At 51.2% G+C, this 25,998-nt stretch overlaps 1 protein-coding gene across 14 annotated transcripts in view; it reads right to left on the reverse strand.

Moving 5' to 3' along the window:
* The window catches only part of EPS15L1 (epidermal growth factor receptor pathway substrate 15 like 1), a 101,023-nt gene that overhangs the window by 38,515 nt on the left and 36,510 nt on the right, over positions 1-25,998 (reverse strand). For 12 of the 14 annotated variants that reach the window (XR_014296602.1, XM_082652586.1, XM_082652585.1 and 9 more), the window contains 9 exons: positions 25,035-25,094; positions 20,926-21,159; positions 16,673-16,830; positions 14,131-14,287; positions 13,800-13,885; positions 10,786-10,858; positions 4,689-4,850; positions 3,949-4,146; positions 2,256-2,420 (listed from right to left, as the gene is read on the reverse strand). Coding sequence is in view for 13 of the 14 variants with exons in the window: in XM_082652586.1 (XP_082508712.1) it covers positions 2,256-2,420; positions 3,949-4,146; positions 4,689-4,850; positions 10,786-10,858; positions 13,800-13,885; positions 14,131-14,287; positions 16,673-16,830; positions 20,926-21,159; positions 25,035-25,094 (1,293 nt within the window). In the remaining variant the exon portion in view is untranslated. The remainder of the gene's footprint in view (positions 1-2,255; positions 2,421-3,948; positions 4,147-4,688; positions 4,851-10,785; positions 10,859-13,799; positions 13,886-14,130; positions 14,288-16,672; positions 16,831-20,925; positions 21,160-25,034; positions 25,095-25,998) is intronic. The other 2 variants (XM_082652579.1, XM_082652584.1) reach the window with 1 other exon arrangement.

Consider the following 25,998-nt stretch of genomic DNA (forward strand, 5'->3'; position numbering starts at 1 on the left):
GATTGTTAGCCTCTGCCAATTCCCATGGTGTAGCTACTCCCACCATGGTTGACGTCCAGTTACCGAAGGTTGAATAACAGCTTACAAAATTCCTATTTAATAATCGGCTCTGGAGAGTCAATAAAACTGGCTCCAGCACTCCAGGGGCTGGATGTGACAGACAAGCCCTTCTTTCATGATGAGTTCTCGGCGAGACTAAAGGCTGGGATGATTTATTACCTTCTCTCTAGTAGACCGGTTGGCCGAGTGCTGACTCCAAGGACAAGAGGCCAGTATTCTCATCAGTGGATGACAGATAAGAAATAAATATGGCTTTAAGAATCCTGCTGTCTTGGACAAAGTAAAATCATGTGAGCCTAACACTAAACTTAGTAACTTTAGTAAAACCGTCCAGACTTAGAAAGTTCTAGACGCACCTCTTTGGTTACACTTGTTCTCAAGAAACTAAACTCCTCACTTTCATCCCCTCAAAGAGAACTAAGAGAGGTCCCTCTCCTCCGGAGCAGTCCTGCAATGTCCAGGAGTAAACAAAAAGCCCTCTTCAAAGTGTTTATTAAGAAATGGAAACAAACCAAAAAGTGCTTTAAAAACTGTATTTGTACAACAAGATAAAAATAGTTTTTCTCTCAAACGCTGGTTTTGAGTTTCTACGTAACATATGCGACGTCGACGTTTCAAGATGAACTGACTATCATGTAAACTGTGCCCGCTAATGAGATGAATAAAAATAAAGGTAAAAAAATTTGTGGGGGGCAGGAGAGGGGAGGGAAGTCCCATGCTGCTTTCAAACTGCCACTTCACTGTCAACTTTTTATCCAAGGAAACCAATCTTATCAAAGCCTGCGAGAGGGTTTAAAAGTGAGCTGTTCCATGAACTAAGACGGAACAGGGCAAGCCAAGAGCCGTGTGAGGGTACCAGTGACAGAGGGAAGAATCAGAGCAGGGCTAAGAAGCTGAAACGCACACTCTGAGACAGACAGCCAAGCAGGAAATTCTGCCTCACTCGGTTCAGGAAGAAGGAACGTTCACAGTCTCTATGTAGACGGTAAAGCTGACGAAGCTGACAACGGGCCCAGGAGCAGATATGGAATTCACTCGTTTACAATTCCCTGAGGAAAGGAATGTGTGAATGGCGGAGGGAGGCAGTGACGGCCAGAGACAGGAGACAGATGAGAACACCAACAGGTCTTCTGCAATCCGGGGGGAGGAGGCGTAAGCTTCCCCATAAATCTTTGGGACTGAGCACTTGGCTACTGAGAAAAGAAACATGTCAAGAAATGCACAGAAAGAGCCGAGTCTCACATGAAGAGAGACAGAGAGGCTGAATTATTACAAGGAGGGGAAGGAATCCATGAGGCAAACAGGGCCAGGAGCAAGAGCCTGGGAGAGAGAGATGGCAGTGCGGGGCGTGCGGTGAAAGGCTTTGGGAGCAGAGCACGACGAAACCACGGAGACCAACAGCATCCCACTGGCTCCCGCAACAGCACAGAGATGCACAAAGACACTCTCGTCAGCCAGAGTAAACTGCAAAACGGCACACGCCAGGGCTCAGGGCTGCTACAGCCAACTCTGGCAGGAACAAAGGACAAAGTAACACTGCTGGATGTCAGCAGCCTGAAGGCCTGCAGAAACCTAAGAGGCCAACGGCCTCTCTCGGGCCTTCACCAGCACCCCCAGGGTCATGAGGTTTGAACCCAAGTGCCAAAGTCTCAAACGTAACCAAGATTTCAGGAGAGAGGCCAATTCATAGGTGATACAGCAACACCCCAGGAGGGCTGTCATTGTTCTTGATCTTTACCTATACGTGTGATTTTCAAGGTGCTCCTTGTAGAAACACAGAAACACACACACACACACACACACACACACACACACACACACACACACACACTCCTCCAAACTCTCAATTAGTAGGATGCGGGGTTTCACAATGTATGAGAGTTGATCCAATTTTGGTTAAGTTTGGGAAGCCCTCCAAATTTGGGTGATCAGCTCACGGAGATAGAGGTCTTTACAAACTGGTCTTAGAAAGGATTCAGGCCTATCCTTGGCTTTGTCCCAGACACCAGGATGGAGTGTGGCCCCGGACGCCAGGCTGCAGGGCTGGTGGGGACACGCAAAGCAGCAGCGAAAACAAGAAACACCCTGCACTTGAACAGAATCGAGGCTGGCAAGTGCTGGATCAAGCGGGCAGGGCCTTCTCTGATCCCAGTGTGGGGCCGGGACCTTTACATTTACATTTATTCAACCTTTACCATGGCTCCAAAACCGCCCCTCTCTGTCAGGGAGACGCCCTCGCTCAGCTCTGCTAAGTTGGTCAAACTGGCGCCGTGGGCCCCGTCGAGCACCTCGTCATACTGCTCCAGACTCCTCTGGGCTTCCTGGTGGCTTTCGTGCAGCTGGGAAAGCTTGCTTCTTGCCTGTACAATAGAGACATCGTCGGCATCAAGTAGGGTTTAGGAAAAGAGTATTAGGCAACACATTTTTTTCTCCTAACATCCAACCCCGGACGATTCACAATGGTAACTGAATTACCCATCTACGGAGTAGACAATCCCTGTTGCCATGTTTATGAGACGCGAGACCACTTGTAAACCAAGACGAGACCCTTCTGCTGCCCCAGGCGGTCCCTGAGAAAGGCAAGTGTTCAGACATTTGGTGACTCAGAAGGAAGTGGAATGGGACAAAATCCAGATGCACAATCTATTCAAAGTGATATTCAGCGGTCACTTTCCTTCGTGGGATTTTATTACCCCATTTGCTCCTCCTTGTTCCTGGAGGAGGCACGTGAGGCCAGGGGAAGGAAGGCAATCTGTGACGTCAGACAGACCCCAGCTTTATCTTAACTGTCTCATATGCACTGGTGATCTAACCTCTCTGTTTCCTCTTCTCCAAGATGGAGCCCTGGAAATGACGGGTAAAACCCCTCTTGCGGTGTCCGGCAGGGTGGGCCTTAATAAGCAGCAGCTATCATTTTTAATATCGTTATCATTATCACTAACATACATTTATGTCTTGGCTCCTACCTATGTTTTATAAACTCCAAAGGCTGGGAGGGAAAAGACATAAGATAACCCTACAGGTATTAATTAACAAAAAAGCACAATATATGGCATTAAATCCCTGAGATTTGAGTTTGTGATCAACTTTTGCCGGTAAACTGGCAAAAAGAGCAAAGAGATCAAGTCAGTCAAAAGAAAGGAAGCACGAACACGCATTTAGATACTGCCAAGGTCTAACAAACATCACCCTCACTCTGCAGGTGGGACACTCGAGGGCGAGCAAGGAGGCCTTTAGCCGTTACATACAGGGGAGCAGGAAAAGAGCTCTCCCTCTGCTGGTGGGCAGCGGCCACAGGCCTCAAGGCCTTCACCCCAGAGCGGGACAGGGAGGGGTACTTGGACAGGGGCCCATGTGGGGCGATGCTCCTGAGAGGATGGGGCCTCCTCGGTGTGCTGGTCTTCGAACTATCAATACATGGGGACAGATGGGTGCTGGAAGGTGTCTTGGACTCTGTCCCTCTTGCTTGTACAAGGACCAAGGTTGGGGAGAGCATGTCCTGAACCCAAGGCTCTCTCCAAATGAGTTAACTTAATGTCCTCACCCAGACCCCACCCGCTCCACAAAAATGATGTGCACTCAGGCGGGGAAGTGGAAGGCCAGTGAGGCAAAGCAGACACCACCAGGCCAAAGTCAACACGATGGTGGAACGCACGCTGGGGGGGTTCTCAGCACTTCACCTTCAGGCTGAATGAAGGCTTCCAAGAAGAAAGGGAGGTGGGTGAGAGCAAAGAAAACAACTACTGCGGCACAGACACCTGGGACCGCTGGTCGCACACCCCTCTGTGACTGCTTTGCTCGTGGCAGCCACCCTGCTTGGCAGGAGACCCCAGAAGCCCCCGGCCACAGCCAGTGGTGGCAGGCCTCGCCCCACCTCCTCGGAGATACCTGGTTGATTTCGTCTTGCGTGGATTTCAGGGACTTGATGATGGTTTCCAGTTGAACTTTCCCAGCCTGAATGCTCTGCTCCAGCTGCGTCTCCTCCTGCTGCAGTCGGTTCAGCTCAGATTTGGCCCGGTTCAGGTCGTCTTCCTGGGACTTGAGGTCGGATTCCTGGGACTGGATCTGAGTCTTCAGTGAGGAAATCTGAAAAGAGATGAAACACGACTTCAAGGAAGAATTCTGGCTCATGTTCTTGAAACAAGCTGACCCAGGGAAGAGGACACCAGCCTGAAAGCCCGACGCCTGGCTTCCTTTACATGGACCCCTCTCCACACCCGGGACAAGCATAGGCAATCTGTCTGTCCCCTGGGGTTGAATGTCCCCACAAGAGGCCTCAGACCAGGATGTAAGGGTTTTACAGTCTGCTGAAGCTGCAGCCTCCCTGGTTTGTAACAAGCAGCTAAGACACCAGGGGAGGGGAGACACGTGCCCACACCGTGCTGTGGGGCATGGGTCAGGGTGGTGTGCACACACGGGTTCATGCTTATACATGTAACATGGTGGATGAGACTGAGGTCAGGCCACAAATGCTTGGACACTTTTCCACATGATACGTTCAACTACTCTATTAAACCAGTAGACATCTCAACCTTGAGCTGAGACGGTCATGGTGAGCTCAGGGAAGTCTGTAAGAAGCCTCCTTCCCCTGCTGGGCTCAGCGGGGAGAGGGGGGGATGATGACTTACCATCTGGGTCTCATCCTGGCACTTCTGCCTGACGTCACTCAGCATGTCTCGGAGCTTGGCCTTTTGCTGATCCATTTCGTCCAGGCGGTCTTGGGCGTCCTGTTTCTGAGCTTCCAGCTCTTGCAAACTGCTTGTTTCCCGGTCTAAATCATTTTGCAATTCCTAGGGGAGGGTGGCATGAATTTACTCGAGACTTGTTCACATGGGGCACGTCCAAGCTAACACTGTCTCAGCCTGGGCTGGAGCCCCCAAGATGTCCTACAAAACCGCACACTCCACAGGGAATACCACACACATCTCAGTGTGGTGGCCCCAGCTGAATCTCTCACTAAGTCCCTCAGCAAATACTTACTGATGGCCTAAGAGAGGCCAGGCACCAGGAGTGGGGCTGGGCTCCTGGCAAGAAGAGCTCTCCAGTGACATGTGGTCATCATTGGGGCGGGAAGGGCATCACCCAGACACGAACTGAGACGAACATGGGATAGCATGGGTCAGACTGTCAGTCAGAGTCACGGGGGCATGGGGAGACCATACTGATGCTGCACAGGTGGACAAGAGCTCAAGGAAGCACCACTTCGACGAACCCAAAGGACGAGCAGGTGGTAGCCAGGAAAAGAGCCAGGAATGTGAAGAGTGGACGGGGCCGCAGAGGACCCCAAAGAGAAAGGGGTGCCGTGCTCCAGCTGGATCAAAGGAAAGCGGGCCGAGGGCACCAGAGTCCGTGCCCCAAAGGCCATGCCAAAGACGGCACTGGCTTCTGCAGCAGGAAGCCCCTGCAGACATCTAAAATGGGAGCAGGACATGATGATTCTCAGCTGCTAAAGCTCCTCCACGTGGGCCGTATCTAACGAGACGACCAGTGCGGGTGTCTTCAGACTCGACTGTTAGACCTCTAGGGAAAGGATCCTAGAGGGGGATGGCGCAAGTGAAAACGTGCAATGTTTGTGATGGCAAGATCTGTCAACAATGCAAACTTCCACAGGCGGAGTTGGCTGGACTTGTAGCACAGCCCACCCTGAGGGACACTCCACCTTGTAACAGAGTTATAATGTGAAATGAACGAGGCATGCAGCAGAGCACACATGTGAGGCACTGTGGCATTTGTGCAATCAGGAAGGGGGGAATACGCACAGACGTCTCTCCTGACACACACACACATGACCTTCCTGGAAGGCCTCATGGAAGCTGATGGACTACACCTCTGCGGGTACAGGGGAGGGCAGGAGGCGTCCATTTTCAACCAGGCGAATGTCTTATGGGATGTCTTACCTACCTGTAAGACAGATAACTACAGCAGGGATGGGATGGGAGGGGAGAGCATGGCCTGTGGGGCTGACAGTGGGGAGGGGACTCAAGCTGGGGCCGAGGGAGAGGTGATGGCAGCCTGGGTGAGGTTGTGGCCATGCGTATCAAAGGAAGGGGCGGACTTGAGGGGACTGTTGGGCGGTCAGGGAGGACAGGAGTGGTGAGGCCAATCCCCAGGGCTGGCCGGGGCTGCTGGTGGCTGACGTCATTTCAGAAGAAAACTCGAAGGAGGTGCAGGGTCTCCCTCTCCCTGCTTTGAGGACAAAAAAATCACGGCTCTCTCTCTCCTCTCTCAACAGCCAAAACACACCTCTGAGCTATTTTGGGGGGCTAGGTTCTCTGCTCCCCAGTCTCCTTGTCCCCGACCTTTAAGAACAGACCTCAAGTCCAACAAGTTTGGGAGAGCTAACAATGAATGTCTGATAGGAAGCTAATGGCAGAGTAGGGAATGTGGGTTTGCCACATCTGAGGGAAGGACAAGTGATGGGGAAGGGGGAGACGAAGGAGGAAGGAGGGTCAGGCCTACCGTAGCCACGGAAAAGCCCACGGGAAGATGACCTGCCAGCTTCTGGTTAGGAAGAGCGCTGGGGTCAAAGTGGGGGAGGTGTCTGAGCAAAGAGAAGACAGAAAAAACCCAGACAACCTACAGACTCAGAGCAATCCCCACTGGAACGCAAGCCAGCTTCTGACAAGCAGATTCCAAAATTTATAAGGAAACGAAAGGGACCCAGAATAGCCAAAACAGTCTACGGCCACACCACGCGGAACGGGCCCGATCTCATCAGGAGAGCCAAAACAAGCTTGAAAAATACAAGGCTGGAGGACTCACACTTGCCGATTTCAAAACTTACTGCAAAGCAACAGTAATCAAGACAGTGTGATACTGGCATAAGGAAAGGCAGAAATCAATGGGATAGAACTGAGAGTGCAGAAATAAATCCACATGTCTACGACCAATGGATTTTTGAAAACGGTGCCAAGACCATTCAGTGGGGGCAAGATTAGTCTCTTCAAGAAATGGTTCTGGGACAACGGGCCCTCCACATGCAAAACAATGAAGTTGGACCCCTACTTCACACATTACGTAAAAATTCACTCAAAATGGATCAAAGACCTAAATGTAACAGCTAAAGCTATAAAACTCTTAGAAGAAAATGTGTGGTAAATCTTTGTGACCTTGGATTTGGCAATGGGTTCTTGGATATGATACCAAAAGCAAAAGCAAAAAAACGGAATAAATAACTGGAAAATTTTAAACCTTTGTGCTTCAGGGAATTCCCTGGTAGTCCAGTGGTTAGGACTCCTCACTTTCATTGCCGAGGGCCCGGGTACAACCATCAAGAAAGTGAAAAGACAACCCAAAGATGGGGACATAATATTTGCAAATCATTTATCTGATAAGGGAATTTATCTAGAAAATATAAAGAACTCTTACAACTCAACTATAAAAAGACAAATAACCCAATTTAAAAATGGGCAAAGGGTCTGAATTAGCTTTCCTCCAGAGAAAATACACAAATGGCCAATAAGTACGTGAAAAGATGCTCATCAACATTAGGGACAGCATCAATGAGATACCCCTCCACACCCACTAGGAAGGCTATAATAAAAAATGGAAAATATCAAGTGTTGGTGAGGATGTGGAGAAAGTGAGAATGAAAAATGGTACAGCCACTTTGGAAAACAGTCTGGCAATTCCCCAAAGGGTTAAACATACAGTTACCATGTGACCCACAACTTCACTCTTAAATGTATATATATACACACACACCTAAGAGAAGTGAAATCATATATCCACACACAAACTTGCACATTAATATTCACAGTGGCATTACTTGCTATAGCTAAAAAGTAGAAAAACACAAACAACCATCAACTAACGAAGCAATGAATAAAACAGCCATACACTGAAGCGTTATTCAGTCATAAAAAGGAATGAAGCACTGACACGTGCAACAACATGAATGAACCCTGAAAACTACACTGAGTGAAAAGAGGCCAGACTCAAAAGGCCACATAGTATGTGATCCCATTGATATGAAATGTCCCAAACAGAAAAATCCAGAGAAAAGAATGTAGATTAGTGGTTGCCAAGGGCTGGGGAAGGACTGGGGATCGCTAATGGGTAGGGGGTTTCGTTTTGGAGTGATGAAAATGTTCTGCAATTGACTGTGGCGATGGCTGTACAACTCTGTGCATATGCTAAAAACGACTGAATTATACGCTTTAAATGGATGAATTGTATAGTATGTGAATTACATCTCAGTGAAGCTGTTGTTACAAAAACAAAATGCAACAGTAAACCAGGCAAAGATGCTGCAGGTTCTCACTAAGACAGTAGCCATGGAAATGGAGAGATCCCCAGGGCAGGAGGGGGAAGGGGAGGCCTGAAGGGGCTGAAGCTGAAGCTCCACTGCTTAAAACCAAACATAAACTAACCTGAGGACCAAGGCCTGCTACTCGACGCTGGGCCCTGACCTGCAGCCTGTGCTGGCAGGCATGGCACATGATGTCCTGGCCAAACCCATCTGGGAAAAGGCAGCAGGAACCAAAATCAAACCTGGTTTTCACAGAGGAACTTTAAAATATATATAGTGTTCTGTCCCTGACCAAGGAGCTGCCATCACACGACAGCAGGGGCCTGTCCTCGTTGGAGTACACGTGATGCTCCTGTGGGACAGGGGCTGGCCTGGCTGGAGCTGGGCCCCCTCCAGCTCTGAGGGGCCATCGGGGCCCACATGGACCCCAGCATCTCAAAGGCTGCAGGAGTGCACTGTCAGAGCCCAGTAGCGAGGGTTTCGGGTGGCCTTGCTGAGTCTGCCACAGATCAGAGGGGAAAGCACCTCCAGGCATCACAGCGACCCAACGGCTTTCTTAGAATTGCCCAGGAGCAGGTGCCAGAGACCCGGTGACTGGTTTCCCTGGAGCCAAAGGCCATCACAGCACCCAGATCCCCAGCTTTGGGAATGCAAACCAGAGCTCGTGCAGAGCGACCCAGACACAACGGGAGGGAGAACTGCCCAGGGACCCACGTGGCCAGCTGGGCCAGGGCCAAGGTGAAAGGGAAGATGAGGCCAGCACCACCACACCAAACAGCTGAAAGGATGGGGGTGAGGTGATACGGGTGACAGGGAACTGTGTCTGAGGGGTCAGTTCTAGGACATGGGTGGAAATCAGAGGGCTGAGGTGAGAATAAAATGATAGGATGAACATACAAACACCCAGAAAAATAGAGTCGCTTCACCTGTGGTCATATAAATGATGCAACTCATTTGAGAAAAAAAAACCAAACAAAACCAAAACACGATGATAGAGGCAGGCTGTTCCCTGCCTTCTAATCCAAAACATTCCAGGGGACCATGTAAGGCCCAACCCCTGATGCCAACGTGTACAGAGTGAGAAGCCAGGAAAGAAGAGCCTGGACACTGCACAGCGTGAACCAATGAGAGTCCCAAAGCATCCACCCTACCCCACCTGCAGACGGCAGCTACGACAGAGGACATTTCCCGCAGCCGGCGGGCAGGCACTGCATGCCATCTGTCCACTGGGTATCTCATGGAATCCTAGAGCCCCTTTGCGGACAGGCTCAGGGGAGGGGGAAAGAGGGCCGCCCAGCACCCCATGAGCCTGACTGAGTCAGGTGCTGCTTCCCCTGGCCTGGCTCAGGTCGCTGCCCTAGGAGGTGGCCCAGAAAGAACCAGCCACTCAGGCGGTGCACACGGCGGCCAGATGCTGCTCTTGGCGCTGATCCTCACTGCCAGGTGGGAAGACGGAGGCCGGGAGGCTGAGCCACCCACCCACAGTCCCCTGGCCGAGCCGTGGGGGCTGCAGCGCTGACTGCTCAGCCTCGCTCCTCCTTCCCTGGCTCTGAGCTCAGAGCACTCGAAGCCCCACGCAGAGACTGTCAGGCCCAGCGGCACAGCTCAGCCACGCTCTCAGAGCCCCACAGACAACTCGAGTCTCCTCACGACGGCAGAGCCGTCTCTATTCATTCAGACCTGAGACATCTCGGAACCGATGTCTCTTCAAGGGTGCAGCTCCCACGCACTGACCATTTCGCTTCTGGCACAGCCTCCCTCTGCCCAGACGACGAGTGAGTGCTGAGCACATGCCAGACCCCATGCTCCAGCCCACCGCCCGGGAGAGCAGACCACTCACTACCAACGTCACACGAGGCCTAGAGATGTTAAGTAACTTGCCCAAGGTCACACAGCTGCTAAGGAGAGCCAGGTTTGAGCCCCAGCAGTCAGACCCCCAGTGTCGCTGTCACCACCACCCACAAGGAGACTCTCCAAGCAGGACTGTCCTTCAGGCTGAGTGAAAGAAACCAGACACAAAAAGCCGAATGTTGTATGATTCCCTTTATATGAAATGTCCGGAACGGACAAACCCATAGAGACAGAAAGTGGATTCGTGGCTGTCAGGGGCTGGGAGCGGGAATGGGGAGAGACGGCTAATGAGGATGGGGTCCCCTTTTGGGGTGATGGAGATGTTCTGGAACTAGACAGAGGTGGTCGTTAAGCAACACACTGAGCATGCTAAACACCACTGAACTGTATACTTTAGAACAGTAGATTTTACGTTATATGAATTGTACATCTCAATTTTTAAAAAATCCACTACTTATGGTATAAGAAACTAAACAAAAAATCACTTGGAAGCCCCCAAAAGCTCAAGTTTCCAATGAGTGCATCGGTGCCCCCCCTTTGCCCTGCTCCACCATCACTGCTGGGAACTCCCTGCACTGCGTGTGACACAAGGTTGATTCCTCGAAAACCAGCCAAGTGCTTACCTGTACTTCATTGGTTTTCTGTCTGATTGCCTCTTCCTTTTCTCTAATGTCTTGTTCCAGTGAGTATTTCTCTCTGTGTGTTTAAAAATAGTTCAGGAAAGCACAGATAGAGTGAATGAGTTGACCGTTCCCCCAGTATCCCAACTTCTCAAGACCCAATCCCATCCATCCCACAGAAACCCACCCGGGCTGGCCCCACTCAGTGGGGGGCAGAAGTATAGGAACGCCCCCAGTGACCATCTGCCCTACCTGACCTCCTCCCCTACAAGTGTGGGTCGAACCTGTGGATGCCATGAGGCTTTGCCCCCAACATGGCCGCACAAGCCTTTTAAAGCAGAGAATGTCAAAGCAATGTCCAGGGTGAGAAGGGCTGGATGTGCCCCTGCTGACTTTGAAGATGGAGGGGTCACGAGAGAGCAGGCACCGGGCAGCCTCTCAGAGCAGAATGAGCCCCTGGCCACACAGCACGGAAAGCAGACCCCAGACTCCCAACTTTGACCAACTCGATTCAGATCCCCACCTACCTGGACAACACCTTGAATTCGACCTTGTGAGGCCCTGAGCAAGAAGCCCAGTTAAGCCCATCTAGACTCCTGGTCTACAGAGCTGTTTTAAGCCATTTGTGCTGTTTTAAGCCATTCCATACACAGCAACAGAAAATGAATACATTCTCTAAATCCTACGTACACTCGCTCATGAATGGTGAGCAATAACTGCTCAGAAGACTGAGCACTGAAGACACGAGGACACACGGAGTGAGGCCCTGCCTTCACGGAGCTCACAGGCCAGTGAGAGAGACAGGCAACAAATCAACACACAAAGGCACACAACCTAAGTACCACGAAGGGAAATCCAATGGGATAAGGAAAGGGGGTGTGCAATGTCCTGCATACGATGACCAGGGAAGGACTCTGAGGACATGGCCTATGAAGGGAATATATGATGGAAAAACATTCTAGGCGATGGGAACAGGAAGGCATAGCTCGGCTGGAGGAGCCATGGTGAGGTGTTTGGAGTGATGCAAAGTTGGGTGAGGAGTCCAGAGGGCTGGCAGCAAGATGCGGCAGTGAGGGTCTCTGGGCCCGGCAGCTGCCCCCAGCTACTCCCTCACAGGAGGCTGTGGCTGGCCGCTGTGCGCACCAGGGCTTGGTGGGGCCCTGCCTGCCTCCTCAGCTGCAAACAGCTCCCCCGGGGCAGCAACCAGCCTTGCTCTCCTCCTTAGAGACTGACTGTTTGTGCCCCCCACAAATTCATATGTTGAAACCCTAACCCCCCAATGTGATGGTTTTTGGAGGTGGGGCCTTTGGGAGATGCTTAGGTCATGAGGGTGGAGCCTGCAGGAATGGGATTAATGCCCTTACGAGAGACCCGAGACCTCCTTGCCCCTCCACCCTCTGAGAACATGGCGAGAAGACGCTGTCGATGAACCAGGAGATGGGCCCCATCAGACACTGGATCTGTCTGCACCTCTATCTCGACTTCCAGCCTCCACGATGGGGGTAAGTATGGGCCTGTTGTTCAAGCCCCACAGTCTGTGAGAGTTTGTTACAGCAGCCTGAGGGGGCTGCCTCGGCATCAGAAACCTCATGTGGCCAACATACCCTGCCTCCCCTGCTGGGAACCCAGCCCTTGCTCGACAGTAAGGCCCCCTCTGGGACATTGGGCCAGACATGGAACCGCGAGTATCTGCATGTTCGTTTCCACAAGTCTAAGAACTAACTAACGATACAACGTGCTCTTTACATCCAACCCATTACGACTGAGTCACGTCAAGGGGACAGGCGTGTTTCGCCACACTGCCAAGCAACAGGCCTGAAGGTCACTCTCAAAGCCACCCAGGCCTGGCTTCCTGCACACTCTTGCTCTGCACACGCTTGCCTCTTGCCTTCACAGGGAAACGCTCCAGGCTGCCAGAGGCTGCACAGCTGTGAAGAGGCAGCCCTGGCCTGACTGGGACACCACTGTCCCTTCCAAGACCCCAACCCTTGCATTACAGGGTCCCCTCCCTCCTCTACCTGCAGTCCTGAGTAACAGGCCTGCCCAGCCTCTGAGACACTGGCCCTCCATCCTCACGGACCCTCTCAGCCTTGTCAGGCTCCACGTGCTGATTTCTGGTTTGGAAATACAGCCCCAGGGAGCAGATGACAGATGGGAGCCATCCTCTGGGCTGAGCATGAAGCAGAGGGTCTGGCTTCAGCAGGTGGCCAAGGCTGAGGCTTTGTGGCCAGCCAGCCAGCCACCTAACCAGTCTCACATGACATCTGACCTGCCTTTGCTTCTCAGGGCTCTGCTCCACTAAGGACACAAACTACACCACCCAAGGGGCATCCAGCTGTGAGTGGGATCCAGCTCGCTCTGGCAAAGTAATGTTTTCATTTTCGGTCAAGAAACAGTCTGTCTCCCGTGGAGGGCTGGGTGCCTTTGGCCCTTCTGCTCGTTGCACCCCCCCCAACCCTCCCCCAGAATTAATTGGTAAGAGGATGGTGTTCTGCAGAAGATCACAGGGGCATACAGGAAGTAGAGGTATTCTTTTATGCCAGACTCTGAGAGTACAGACACCCCATCCAAAGCCCTTGTTTACAGGTGGGGAAACCAGGGCAGTGGGCGCTGGGAGTGAAGACAGAAACCTGGACACAAGGCCTGAGACTCAGAGTTGACCTGTTGCTCCTAAGCAGCAGTGTCACTACCTGAGACTCAGTCACTTTATGTGTTCAGAAATTACAAGGCCTTCCTGTGGCGGGGGTGGGTGGGGGGTGGGGGTGGGTGCCCTGCAGGCCACCTAGCAACAATGTGTCTGAGACCCCACAGCCCACACCGGCTCCCACTGAGGATGTCAGTACTTGAGCTCATTAAGTCAATTCAGGAACTCAGGAGAATCTGTGTCCCTTCATTTTTGCTGAACAAACTCATGACGGTCAACTCGCCACATGGTTCACAAGCCTCTGCTACTTCCGATAACAACCTGGGACATAGATTTGGTTGGAATCTGAAGGGAAGGAGACGCTTTAACATACCTTTGTAACTGGGCGATCTCTTGACTGATATCATCAAGTTCCTTCACACCGGTAAACTCCCCCGATCCAAGAGAACTTGAACTGTCCTGCAACCAAATTCAGACAAAGAATTACAAATTGGCTAGCTGACCTCACCGCACAGCACGGGCTAGTAGGTCTTAGAATAAGGGATAAAATCATCTGTCTCCAGCCCCCAGCCTGGGAACCATCTGGGCAGCCCAGACACACCCCGAGTGGCCCTAGTGAAGGCTGGGCAGGCTGCCAGCGCCACCTGGTGGCGGGCTGAGGGAAGTGGCGCAAACACGATAGGGATGGGCCAGCGGCTACTCACCGGGATGGGAGTGCCTCTCTCTGAAGGTGGGACCATGTCCGGCGAGAGGACTTGAGGGGGGTCGATGCCTTTACTGACCTTCTGCTGAATGAAATACATAGCTAACGCGAATTGGTCTTTGCTTAACTTCCCCGTTTGCCTCGTATCGGCCAGAGCCCTGGGAGAAATGTGGGGATGCTAATTACACATCACAAACACCAGAATTGGTTCCAAGTACATGGAACCCACACTTCTAAAAAATGGACAACAAATACGATAAAAACAATGGGCCACAGCTGCAGCTCCTTTTCTACTGAACATCCCCTTCCTGGGGAGCAGTCCCAGCCCCCCCACCAGAGCGTCAGGGCAGGAGGGGGCTCTTCTCCCAACTGGAGAACCGCCAAGCCCACCCCCACCACGGGCCGAGGAGCCGGTCCCTTGGGAAGCCCTGTTAGCAGCCAGGAGACATGCAGCTGGCTTCTGATGGTGTGCAGGCAGTGGATGCGATTCACATTCCTGTGCAAATGGAAGCTGGAGCCGAGTGCACACACTCAGACCCTCAGCTGGTTCCTGCAGCCTTGGGTTATCAGAATGGCCTGAGCCGCTGGTCTTCAATGGGGATGACAAGCAGCACCTGGGGTTGTCATCATGAGGGGACGGGGCCTGGAAAGCCAGGCATGGCTACACAGGGGTCAGTCCCTCGCTGCTAAGGTGACCCCGCCCTTGTGGCCTTCTGGTGTCCTGGCACATGGGCAAGGCAGTGTGGAAGCTCTGCCACACCCCTGGTCACCGAGAGCTGGCCGTACGAGAAGGGAAGCCTCACGCAGCCAGGACAAGGCCTCCACATCTGTGAAAAATGTCATCCCTTCACTCTGTCCACTCAACACGCAGTCTCCTCCCCACTGCACGTAGTTACTGAGAGAGTAGTGAAACCATGCCCTGATGCAGAGCAAAGAAGAGCCGGGAACGTGTAACAGACTCAGGCCCAAACGCTGTGAGCGAACAGGGCTGGTGGAGACCCCTGTAAATGTCTCTGTTCAAGCCTGATTTTAAAATGTCTTTGTTCTTCAAGGGCGGGGTGTGATAATTTCGAACTGCAACTATTTTTCCTGATTCCGCTGGCAAGGGCCAGTCCTGCTTCACACCCAGCCCACGGCAGCTCTCGGGCTGCGGTCCCATCTCTCTGGCCCGTCCCTGCTCCCCGGTCTCTGAAGGAGCGGGGGCCCCCAGGCCCACGTGCAGGGGTACTCTGTCCGCGTCCACCCAGGGCAGCATGACTGTGCTTATTCTGACACCACGCTGAGTGGCACGGTGCCGGGCACTGCGGGGGACACGCCTACGTCCTCGTTTCGTCCCTTCAATCCTTCGTGGCTTGTTATCTCCACTTTGGATGTGCTCCCACACCTGGCCACCTGCAAACAAACCCAGCCTGTCCTTTCACTGTCCCAGTGGTTACTCTAGAGCTCACTCTTTCGTCCTTGCCTTTTTCTCCCTGTATGCAATGCCTTCTGCGTGTTTTCTTTTTAATCCAAGCGTATTTGTGATTTCGTTGTGTCATTTACGTATTGTCATGTCACTTACAGGTTGAGATACATGTTATAAATTACTCTATGTTATGATCAGGGTATAATTTGAATTCCATGCACGTGCATTTCAGCGTGATAAAGGGGGCACTGGATCCGAAGGGCCTGATAGAGACTGCCCCTGACTCGTCACAAGGGGCCAGGCTTCCCACAGTCTTTTGCTAACTGACTAGGTGTCGTGTGCTTCTTCAGAAGGGACAGCCCGTTTTCTCCAGTAGGGCCTCACCTTGTAACGTGCCTATCTCTGAATTACTGTTAAGGATGGTTATTTCCCCAAGTCACAGTGAATTTCACAGCTCTATTTGGAGGGGTTCACCCCTCCAGAATTACATGGAAATTCTCTTCTTACAACTCCCAAGTGAAGCCCTCTAAAGTGGGAGGGCTTTCTCCACTGAGAAAGCTAGGAAGCGACTTTCACCACTGGCTAGTTACAAAAGGAGCCATCCCAGTGCCATGAAGATCGCTCCGCTGGCCCTGGAGGAAAGTGGGGGTGAAGACGGCTCCTCGACCAGCCCTGAGGTACAGACCAGTCTCACCCTCTCCCACCAGCCGTGTCACTGACCTTCACGGGGAAGGGCCTCTAGGAGAGATGGCCACAGCCCTGATGCCCAGGGTGGCCCTGCCGGAGCCTCTGGGGCCCTTACTGCACCCTTCCACCAGAAGAGGGTGGGGCCGAGCATCTGCACCCTCACTGGCTGGGCTGAAGGCTGCAAAACCACTAGCAAGAACTTGCCCCAGAGCTCTCTGGAGGGACAAAACAGGAGACCTTCCTGCTGGAGGAGGGTGAACTGACATGCACGGAATACAGGGTAGAGGTCTTTACACTCAGCCCTGACTACCGCTCCCTCCTGTCCTGCTCACCCGCTCCGGCCCTTCACACAGCACAAGTCTCACTCAACGTGTGAGCCACCCACAGCCGTTACTTTCACACAGCGAGACCCCCTGTACTTAGGAAGAGACGTCCACCTATCTGCTCTTACCATATGTGTGCTAGAAGGTTCTGGGTGAGGCCCGAGTGCATGAAGATCTCCTTCACCTCCTGGCCGCTCACATAGCCGTCCAGGTCTAGGTCAGTCTTCAGAAATATCTCGTCAAATCGCATCTTGTCCGCCACTGGCACCACCCAGTTTACTGTTGGCTGAAAAGGTTTTTCAGAAGTTAATCCTCAAGCTTTTTATCACCTGCAAATATACACTATTGAAGTGCTTTCATGCTCATTTTAGCAGAAAACCCTCCACGAGCCAAGAGGGCAGACAGGATCCCTGTTCTTAAGAGCGGAAACTGAGGCTCAGAGAGGTTAATGCTGACTCGGTCAGTCTTACCCAGTGGCCAGTCTGTACCTCTTTCCACCCCATCACAGTGCCCTGAAATCTCTGTACTGAGAGGGATGTAAAGACGCAGCAGGTCCTTCTACCAATAGCCCTTCCATCCCCGCTGCCTGGGACACGAAGGAAAGCCTTCCACGATGGAAAGTGATCCCCTTCCAGGAGGGGACTTCAAGTGTACCAGAGAGGACCCTCCTGACCACTCATTTTGGAAGGACTGTCTCCCGAGAACCGGCCCAGCACCGATGCCAGCGTTCCTGGCCTTCTGTCCTCCACCTGCAGACCTTCTTTGCAGCGGCAGGGGCATTCTCAACGCCCACAGTTCCAGGATTCTGTACTCCATCCTTCTTTGACCCTGACCCCACTCCCTGCGACACAGCAGACCCCCTGTGAGGTGTCAGTACACACAAGGCACTGACAGGCACTGAGTGAGGCTGATGTGAAAACTGCACCTGCATGACAGGCGGGCACTCAGGGCCCTGTGGTGCTGGTGGGGGAGCCCGGGCCTCTGAGGAGCACGCCCACCACCTGTGAGCGCCCCACATCCACGAGGACCCTGCTATGGCAGACGAAGCTGAGAGCCCAGCGAGCTGCTTTGATTTCAGTGCATTGGGGCTCGGCCACCTCGTGCACCTGTGACCTCTTACACCACCTGCTCCAGTTCTACTTAAGAAAAGCAAATGCCAGGGTCCGCCAGGGCCAGAGCACCTCCAACTCAGAGGCATCCAGGCCCCTCGGGCACTTGGTGGCAGGCCTCTTCAATTGCTTATTCTGGGTGTGTCACCTCTGACCTTTGGGGCTCCCATCACAGCACGTTTCACAGCGTCTCTGCCCCTTTTTGTAGAGATGTTTCCTTTCATCTGCTTTTCTGACCAGGTCTCTCTTATCATCTAAATCAGTGGGATCCTGATGTGAGCACCAGGGATCCAGAAAGTAATTTTGGGAAGAAAGGGACAACACATTACCCAGGGTTTGGGGTAGGGAGTAGAATGATTTAGGACAGCAAGGATTTATCAAAAAAAAAAAAAAAAATCATCAGAATTTATGGACCAGATTCAAATTGCAAAGGCTCAGGCAGCGAGAACTGAGATAGCGTTTTACCTGCTGCATTACAGGAATTTTCTAAGCCACCTCAGGTCTGTCATTGAACAGTTCAGAGGAGACGTAAAGATGCACATAAAGGAGCTTTAATGAAGAGGCTTGCTGTCTTTAAGTCAAGAGCCTGGAACGAGCTCATACGCTGACACTGAGATGCCCACAGAAGAAGGAGCAATGGTCAGACAAGCTGAGCTGAGGCGGGATTGGTTTCTGGGTCCCATGGGCCCCAACAGATCACGCCTCTGGGATGATGAGGATCCAGACATTCGTTGCGCAAACACAATGAACTTGCTGCCTCATTTCTGGGGGTCTCAGGGTATGTCAGCAGCAAGAATCCGATGCCTACTTAGCTAAAAATCCAACACTGAACAACCTCCCCCTTGGAGCTGGGTCTCCTGGAAAGGGCTGGGTTTAAGGTCAGCTTAGCAGCTGTAGGCCTCCAGTCAATGGCAACAGACCCTGGTGGCTGGAAGGGGCTTCCCCTCACATATGGCCACGAGAGCTGGACTGGGCGGCCCTCTGGGGGCCCCAGGTAGGGTGTTGTTGCCCTGGGGATGAGGAAAGTGGGGGAGGGGAAAGCATGGAACTTGTGGGTCCACAGAAATGCCCGTTCTCATGTCTGCAATTCCACCAGCTGCCCCTCTTCCACGGGGACAAAGACACCCCCACCTGTGACCCCCAAGAGCGGCCACTAGTACAACTGGTCTAGTCAGGGGGGTCAGCAGCATGCTCCTGGGATCTGGGGAGAGCTGCCAGATCACCAGGGGGTGGTATTATGAGGCTGGCTGGCCTGCACCCAACAACAACTTCAGCCCTGCCTGCTTCCTTGTCAGTAAAACATACTCCATCTAGCCTAACCTACGGTACTTAAGAGCTTTCGGCAAGAATTCTGCACTCAAGGTGTTGGGTCTTGAAACACAGCAGCTCATGTAGGTCTAAGTAGCTGGCCTCAGCCCCGCTTCTCCGACTCCATCTCACCATCCCCTGGCTAACCCTGCCTCAGCCTTTTTCCGGTTTCAAGGACACACGGAGCGTTTCCACTTGAGAGCCTTGCCATGCACCAGTCCTCAGATGGCTTATCATTCAGGTGTTAGCTCAGATGTCACCGCGGCAGCGGTAGCCTGCCAGCTGGCCCCACCCACGGGAGCACGCCCCCTTCCTCACCCCGACACTTCCAGGCCAGGCCCTGCTCTGCTTTCTCATGACTGGTGGACCTTCCTTAGTTTACCAATTTGCTTATCGTCTGTCTCCCCACAGAGGGCAGGGGCCCATCGCACAGTCACTGCAGCACCCCCAGGAAGTGCCGGGCACGGCTGGTGAGCTGGCAAAGGTGCCCAGGCTGGGCCATCTGAGGCTGGGCTCCTTCACAGAGAGCCGCATACAACTCACCAACCAGAGGCCACGCCTCTCCAACTGGCCAGAGTGGTGAGGGGAGTTGTGTTAGCCCCTATGACCAAGCCTCATCGACCCTCTCTGATCTCTTTTTTTTACTCTAGGATGTGATAAGCTCCTTGAAAATGAGCCTTGCAAGTCGAATATTTAACTTTAAAATTATGTCACTATCAAGAGAAATCACTGTCTCATTATGCCTTTCTTGTTTTCATTTTTATCATATTCCAAACTTGCATGGGGTGCTGGCTGGCCTTCTTGTCACAACTCATTGCTTTGGCTTTGAAACCACAAATGAGGTAGAAAGTAAAGCATGATTCCACATGTAACTCACGTCCTTGCACGTTTTAGACAATCTCCAAGGTGCCCTTTTACAAAGAGCCCATTATGATGCTGCCTTTGCAAGAACAAGAAACGTCTTTTTTGACATATAAGATACTGTCACATGGAGAGCTGGAGCCCCCTCCTGTCTTCCTAACACGAGATGGATACCTCCCTTAATTACCTGATTACTCAACATATTTTTAATGAGCATCAGAGTACCAGAGATTCTTCTAGATGCTGAGATTATAACCAAGAACGAACTCTGCTCTCATGAAGCTAATGGCGGGGGTTTGGGGGGGAACTGGACAGATGATACATAATTAACCGCGTAACAGGCCAGCTGTGGGAAATCTAGAAGAGAGCAGGTAGAGGGTGGCTGGTCCAGGGTGTGGTCACACCAGGCTCCCCAGATGAGGTGCCCCGTGAGCAGAGGCTCACGACGCCAGGTGCCTCAGTATGCAATCTGGGGACACGCCCTCCCAGCAGAGGGTCTGCCCGAGGCAGGAGGGGCAGAGGGGTGAGTAGTGCTGGGGAAAGGCGGTATTTATGTGTAAGTGAATGAGAAACTTAATTCTGAATCCCTGTTGCTATGGTCTGAATGTTTGTGTCCCCCCCCGCTCAATTCATACGCTGGAAGTCCTAAGCCCTATTGTGATGGCATTAGAAAGTGGGGCCTTTGGGAGGTGATTAGGTCGTGAGGACAGAGCCCTCACGAATGGGATTAGTGCCCTTAAAAAAGGGACCCCAGAGAGCTTCCATGGCCCTTCCGCCATGTGAGGACCCAGCAAGAGGACGGCCACCTGTGAACCAGGAATTGCCCCACCAAACACCAAATCTGTCGGCACCTCGATCTTGGACTTCCAGCTTCCAGAACTGTGAGAAATAAATATCAGCTGTTTAGAAGCCACCCAGTCTACAGCACTGTCACAGCAGCCAGAGAGGACTACGACACCTATTGTAAAGATTTAATTTAATCACAGACTTTACCCTTCTTGGGTCACGAACTACGTGCTGCTGAGAAACATCTCGCTGGCACTCTACACAGCAGTGCAAACAGCTGCTCGGAGACGTGGCCACGCATGCAGAGGGCACCGTACCTGTGTTTGCTTGATACTGTGCTTGGGAGACAGGCTTCCAGTGCTGTTCAGGCTGCTGACGCTGCCGTGGGAAGGCGTGGAGCGGAGGCTGTCTTTCGGCGGGGGGCTGGCAGGCAGGACAGGCACAGCTCCCGGGAACACCGTCTTCTTCCTCTTGGACGGTGGGATGAGGGATGGGGGCAGGGCGGAGGGCACAGGCTCCTTCTCGAGGGCTCGGTACACCAAGTGCATGGCCTGTGAGCACAAAAGAGAACGGCGTTCAGGTGGCGAGGCCCAGGGCCAGGGTGGGCAGAGGGCAGCTCTTTCAGGGGCTGCAGTGATGTGATGAAGACTGCTCTTTTTGAGGTTGCTTCCAAATGGAACACAGTAAAAATAAACCTTTCTGATGAGCTACACTGCCAATGCATAATTTTCTAAGACATATGTTTAATCACAAGAGACTGAAATGAGTACAAAAGGAATACAATCATGCCAGACTCCACACATGTCCCTTCGCCACACAGCAAGGCCACTGTCTCCAGGTCTGACGACTTTCAAAGTAATGGAACGTGGAAGTCTACAGACTCACCATGATAGTACACCTTAAACCTATATAGTGCTGTCTGTCAATTACATCTCAAGAAAACTGGAAGGGGAAAAAAAGGCACACCGTGAGAGCTGCATGTACCTCAAGATATTCAGGAGACACAAAACTACCCAAAAGGGCGTGTGTGCTGAGGATGGACAGGTGGCTCTCCTGCTCGAGGTAGGCAGGGGAAAATAAACTTTGTCTAAAACAAGGATTGAAAAGTCTATTTTAAAAAGTAACAAACAAAACCAAAATGACAACCCCCCCCACTTCAAACTAGTCTTTAAGTTGCTACCAACAGATCATTAACACAGGTAAAAATTTACAGTCACTTAAAAACTGTACTAAATGCCAAACTCAGCTAGTGATGAAAAGAAACACAAAATGACACAACTCTAAGACCCACTTATAAAAGAATATAAATCTTGGCTGAAATGATGAGAAATGATAAAAACAAAAGTAGAAATTCAGGGCTCATGAGGTTATGAGGAGAGAGGCGTGTTCCTGGGTTCACTCCAGGCCAATCACCCCTTCCTGGAGACCACCCCAAAGGCAGTTCAATGATACTAACTAACACCTGAAGTCAAATGCCATCAAAAGAAATATAAAAACAAATAATGAGGGGCTTGGGGGAGGGGGGATGGGGAGTTAGTGTTTCATGGGGACAGAGGTTTAGTTTTGCAAGGTGAAAAGAGTTCTGGGGATGGATGGTGGTGATGGTTGCACAACCATGTGAATGTGTTAATACCACTGAACCGTACACTTAAAAATGGTTATGATGGGACTTCCCCGGTGGTCCAGTGGTTAAGACTCCATGCTCCCAATGCAGGGGGCCGGGGTTCAATCCCTGGTCAGGGAATTAGATCCCACATGCCGCAACTAAAAGGATCCCACATGACACAACGAAGATCCCACACGCGGCAATGAAGATCCCACGTGCCGCAACTAAGACCAGGCACAGCCAAATAAATAAATAAATATTTTAAAAACTAAATAAAAATGGTTATGATGGTAAATTTTGTTATGCGGTAAATTTTGTTATGTGTATTTTACCACAATAAAAAAAATAATAATGGACAGCTAGTGAAAAGAACAGGATGATGGAGAAACATGGAACATGCTCAAAGTAAAAAAGGCAAAACAGAGTCGATGTGTGGGGGAAAAAAACACAACTGAGTACTATGGGGTGTAAGGGATTATGAGTGGAATTGTAAGAGAAATTGATAATTTCCTTGGCAAATGGTTTAAATTTAACCTAGAAGTTTAAAATCTCAAAGGCTTTACACCATAGTACAGTAAGATAATAACAAGCTTTCATTCATTTGTATGTTGTAAAATCACATTTTAAAGACATTTAAAATTCCTAAAACAGAAGATGTACCTTAGGGATATGGATATAGTTCATCGTTTTCTATGACTTAGGAATTCCCAGCTTTTTTTTTTCTGCTTGAACTTAATTACTGTTTATTACAGCATTGTCCTTATCTACAAGGGGCTACTTTATTCTACTTTGAGATTTAACGGAATGAGATGAGTGAATAAATCTCATGAACGGGAGAGAAAGATCAAAGATGTGAGTAAGGAGAGGGGAAGGGAGAAAGAAAAAGAGGGACAGAATGACATGGGCCCAGGGTGGGGAGGTGAGAGCCAGGCAAAGTCAGTGCAGCAGGCAGCTGGGAGAGGTGAATGGTGAGCTACGGGGGTGTGGAGGGAGGGCAGCTGAATGGGAAGGCAGCCCATAGGACACAAGAGCCCCAATCCTCACATAGATCTAGCACTGCTGCTAAAAGGAGAAGAGGGTGGGAGTGTCAGGGCTCTGGCATGAACAGAAGCAGACGTGGAAGTAGATGGCAGGCTGCTAGGGCACCTGGTGGGCATGTCTACACATATGCCTACTTCCCAGCTCTGTCTGCTGAGAAGGCCTGGAAGCAGTGGCATCGCAGGGGCACTGAGCACCCCAGTGCCCAGATCCTGGTTTCTAATACCATTCTCCACTATAAGGAACTGGGGGTCCCTGGAAAAATGGCTGATGATGGAGCTGAGAGAGCAAGAAAAAAGAGCAAGGAAAGAGCAAGGAAAATCCTATCGTGCCAAAAGTAAGCAAGTGCTCAAGAATGATATGATGTGACCAAATGACAAAGGAGTCAGCTGGGAGGAACTCCCACTGGGCAAAATAAATCATGCCAGTAAAGGATTATAAACCATGGAACAGAGAACAGAGGACACATCCATAAGTCCACCCTGATATGAACAAGTTCCTTACAGTAGAAGGCCAGCTAGAAGATGTGCAAGGAATGACAGAATTAGAAAATCATCATCTGGCAACTACCAGAAACCTGACTGATTCAGGTGAGACTCCTGGGAGGACGCAAGAACTAGCGGGTGAGAGTTGTAGGGGTAACAACAGGGTATTCAGTCTCCACGTGTCTCTCATGAAAGATTGAGCACAAAGGAAAAGAGAGAATCCTGAAGCCTCCACCCCAAACTTGATCAAGGTCGGGTCAAGGTTGACATCAAGGTAGTAAGACATGGAATAAGACATCACATGTCCTATCGATGTCATGTGCCCTGGGGAGAACAAGCATCACCTCGGTGGGGACCTGCCACACAAAAGTGCATGGCCTGGATCATCATCAGGAAACAGCAGACAACCCCACACCGAAGGACACACTACACACCACTGGCCTTAAAAATGCCCACATGGCCATGAGACACAAAGACAGACGCAGGAGCTGATCTAGATTATAAGAACACGAGGCTGGGGCTTCCCTGGTGGCGCAGTGGTTGGGAGTCCGCCTGCCGATGCAGGGGACACGGGTTCGTGCCCCGGTCCGGGAAGATCCCACATGCCGCGGAGCGGCTGGGCCCGTGAGCCATGGCCGCTGAGCCTGTGCTCCGCAATGGGAGAGGCCACAACAGTGAGAGGCCCATGTACCGCAAAAAAAAAAAAAAAAAAAAAAAAGAACACGAGGCTGTAGTCTCTTTCACTATAAAGGACATTTTGGGAACAACTGGCAAAATGTGAATAATATCCTTAGATTAGATAATAGATTAATACAGTAATAGATATACTAATATATAACATATATGATATAACCTATCATAATAGATACTGTAATAAATTAGACAATGCCAATTTCCTGATTTTGAACTGGACAGCAGTTATGCAAGAGAATTCTCTGGTTTGGGGATACAGACACTGAAGTATTTCAGGATGAAAAGGCCCATGTCTGAAACTTACTTCAAAATGGTTCAAAGGGAAAATTAATTGTGTATACATATCCATGTATACATTCATATGCAAATGAGAGAGAAGGAGAGAAGGAAGGGGAGAGGAGAGGGAGAGAGGGAGAAGGATAAAACAGTGTAGTAAAACAGCAACACTGGGGAATCTGAGTGAAGATTCGAAAGAATTCTCTGTCAAATTACACCCAAATTATGTCAAAATAGACATTAAAAAAATTAAACAAGAAACCCCCACATGAGCTGCACATTTGCTTCGTCAGCAGAGTGGGAAAAGAGAGTCACAGCAGGGGCCTACCACAGCAAACTCATCTCTGTCCAGGTGCCCGTCCTTGTCGATGTCACTGAGGTCCCAGACCTGCAAGGGAAGAGAGCAGCAAGGCTTAGCGGGGGGCGGTACCAAGGGACTGCTGGGAGGAAGGGCCTGTGTGGCAGCACACATGCCCACCAGAACTCAGATTCTGACTGCACACCAGGGTTAAGACAAGGCAATCAAAATGCATTTAAGAACCAGTCTGTAGGTTCTCTGAAAAACCATCATCCAATGAAATACTGTCAATTCCAAGATCCTTTCCACCATATTAACATTCATTTTCTCTAACAAATGATCATGATTGTAATCACGTCCACCCTGATTTTTAGATTCTTTGGTTTTGGTGCAGGTGTTGCTCTGAACACAAGCCCGCCTTCCCGCCCCCACTGACTGACACACACACACACAGACACACACACATCTAGCCCCTGCCCCCATTCACGGCAGGGCCACGGGAATGCATTTGAGTAGGCCTGTGGGATCTTGTCTCCTCTCCCTTATCAGTGGATGGTGAGAAAGATCCCACAAAATATGCCAGGCCGACCTAGCATCCTGAAAGACAAGGCAGGCATGGATCAAAGGCTGTGTGCTGGGTTTTCTAAAGTACAACCAAGGCACTAGCTTCCTGACCCAAGTCAGCTCGCCAGGACCAGAAGCCTGTCTGACTTGGACAGTGCTGCACATGGCACCAGTGCCCAGAGCCAGGCAGAAGCCCAGGGTCCATCTGTGATGCTACATATGCTGGTACCCGCGCCCCCAATCAATCACTAGGATCTTCAGCCCAGGGATGTTTCTCACATGTGGACCCTCCTCTTCACCCCCTGCTGCTGTGTCCTTGGCTTGGGCCTCTCTCCAACACTCCACAGAGGCCAGAGCTTCCAGTTGGCCTCCCTGCCTCTAGTCCTGTACCCAGGGTAACCACAGGACCTGCTCTAGAATGCACTCTCAC

Source organism: Grampus griseus (genome assembly GCF_964374135.1).
Source record: "Grampus griseus genome assembly, chromosome: 3".
NCBI classification, from domain to species: Eukaryota; Metazoa; Chordata; class Mammalia; order Artiodactyla; family Delphinidae; genus Grampus; species Grampus griseus.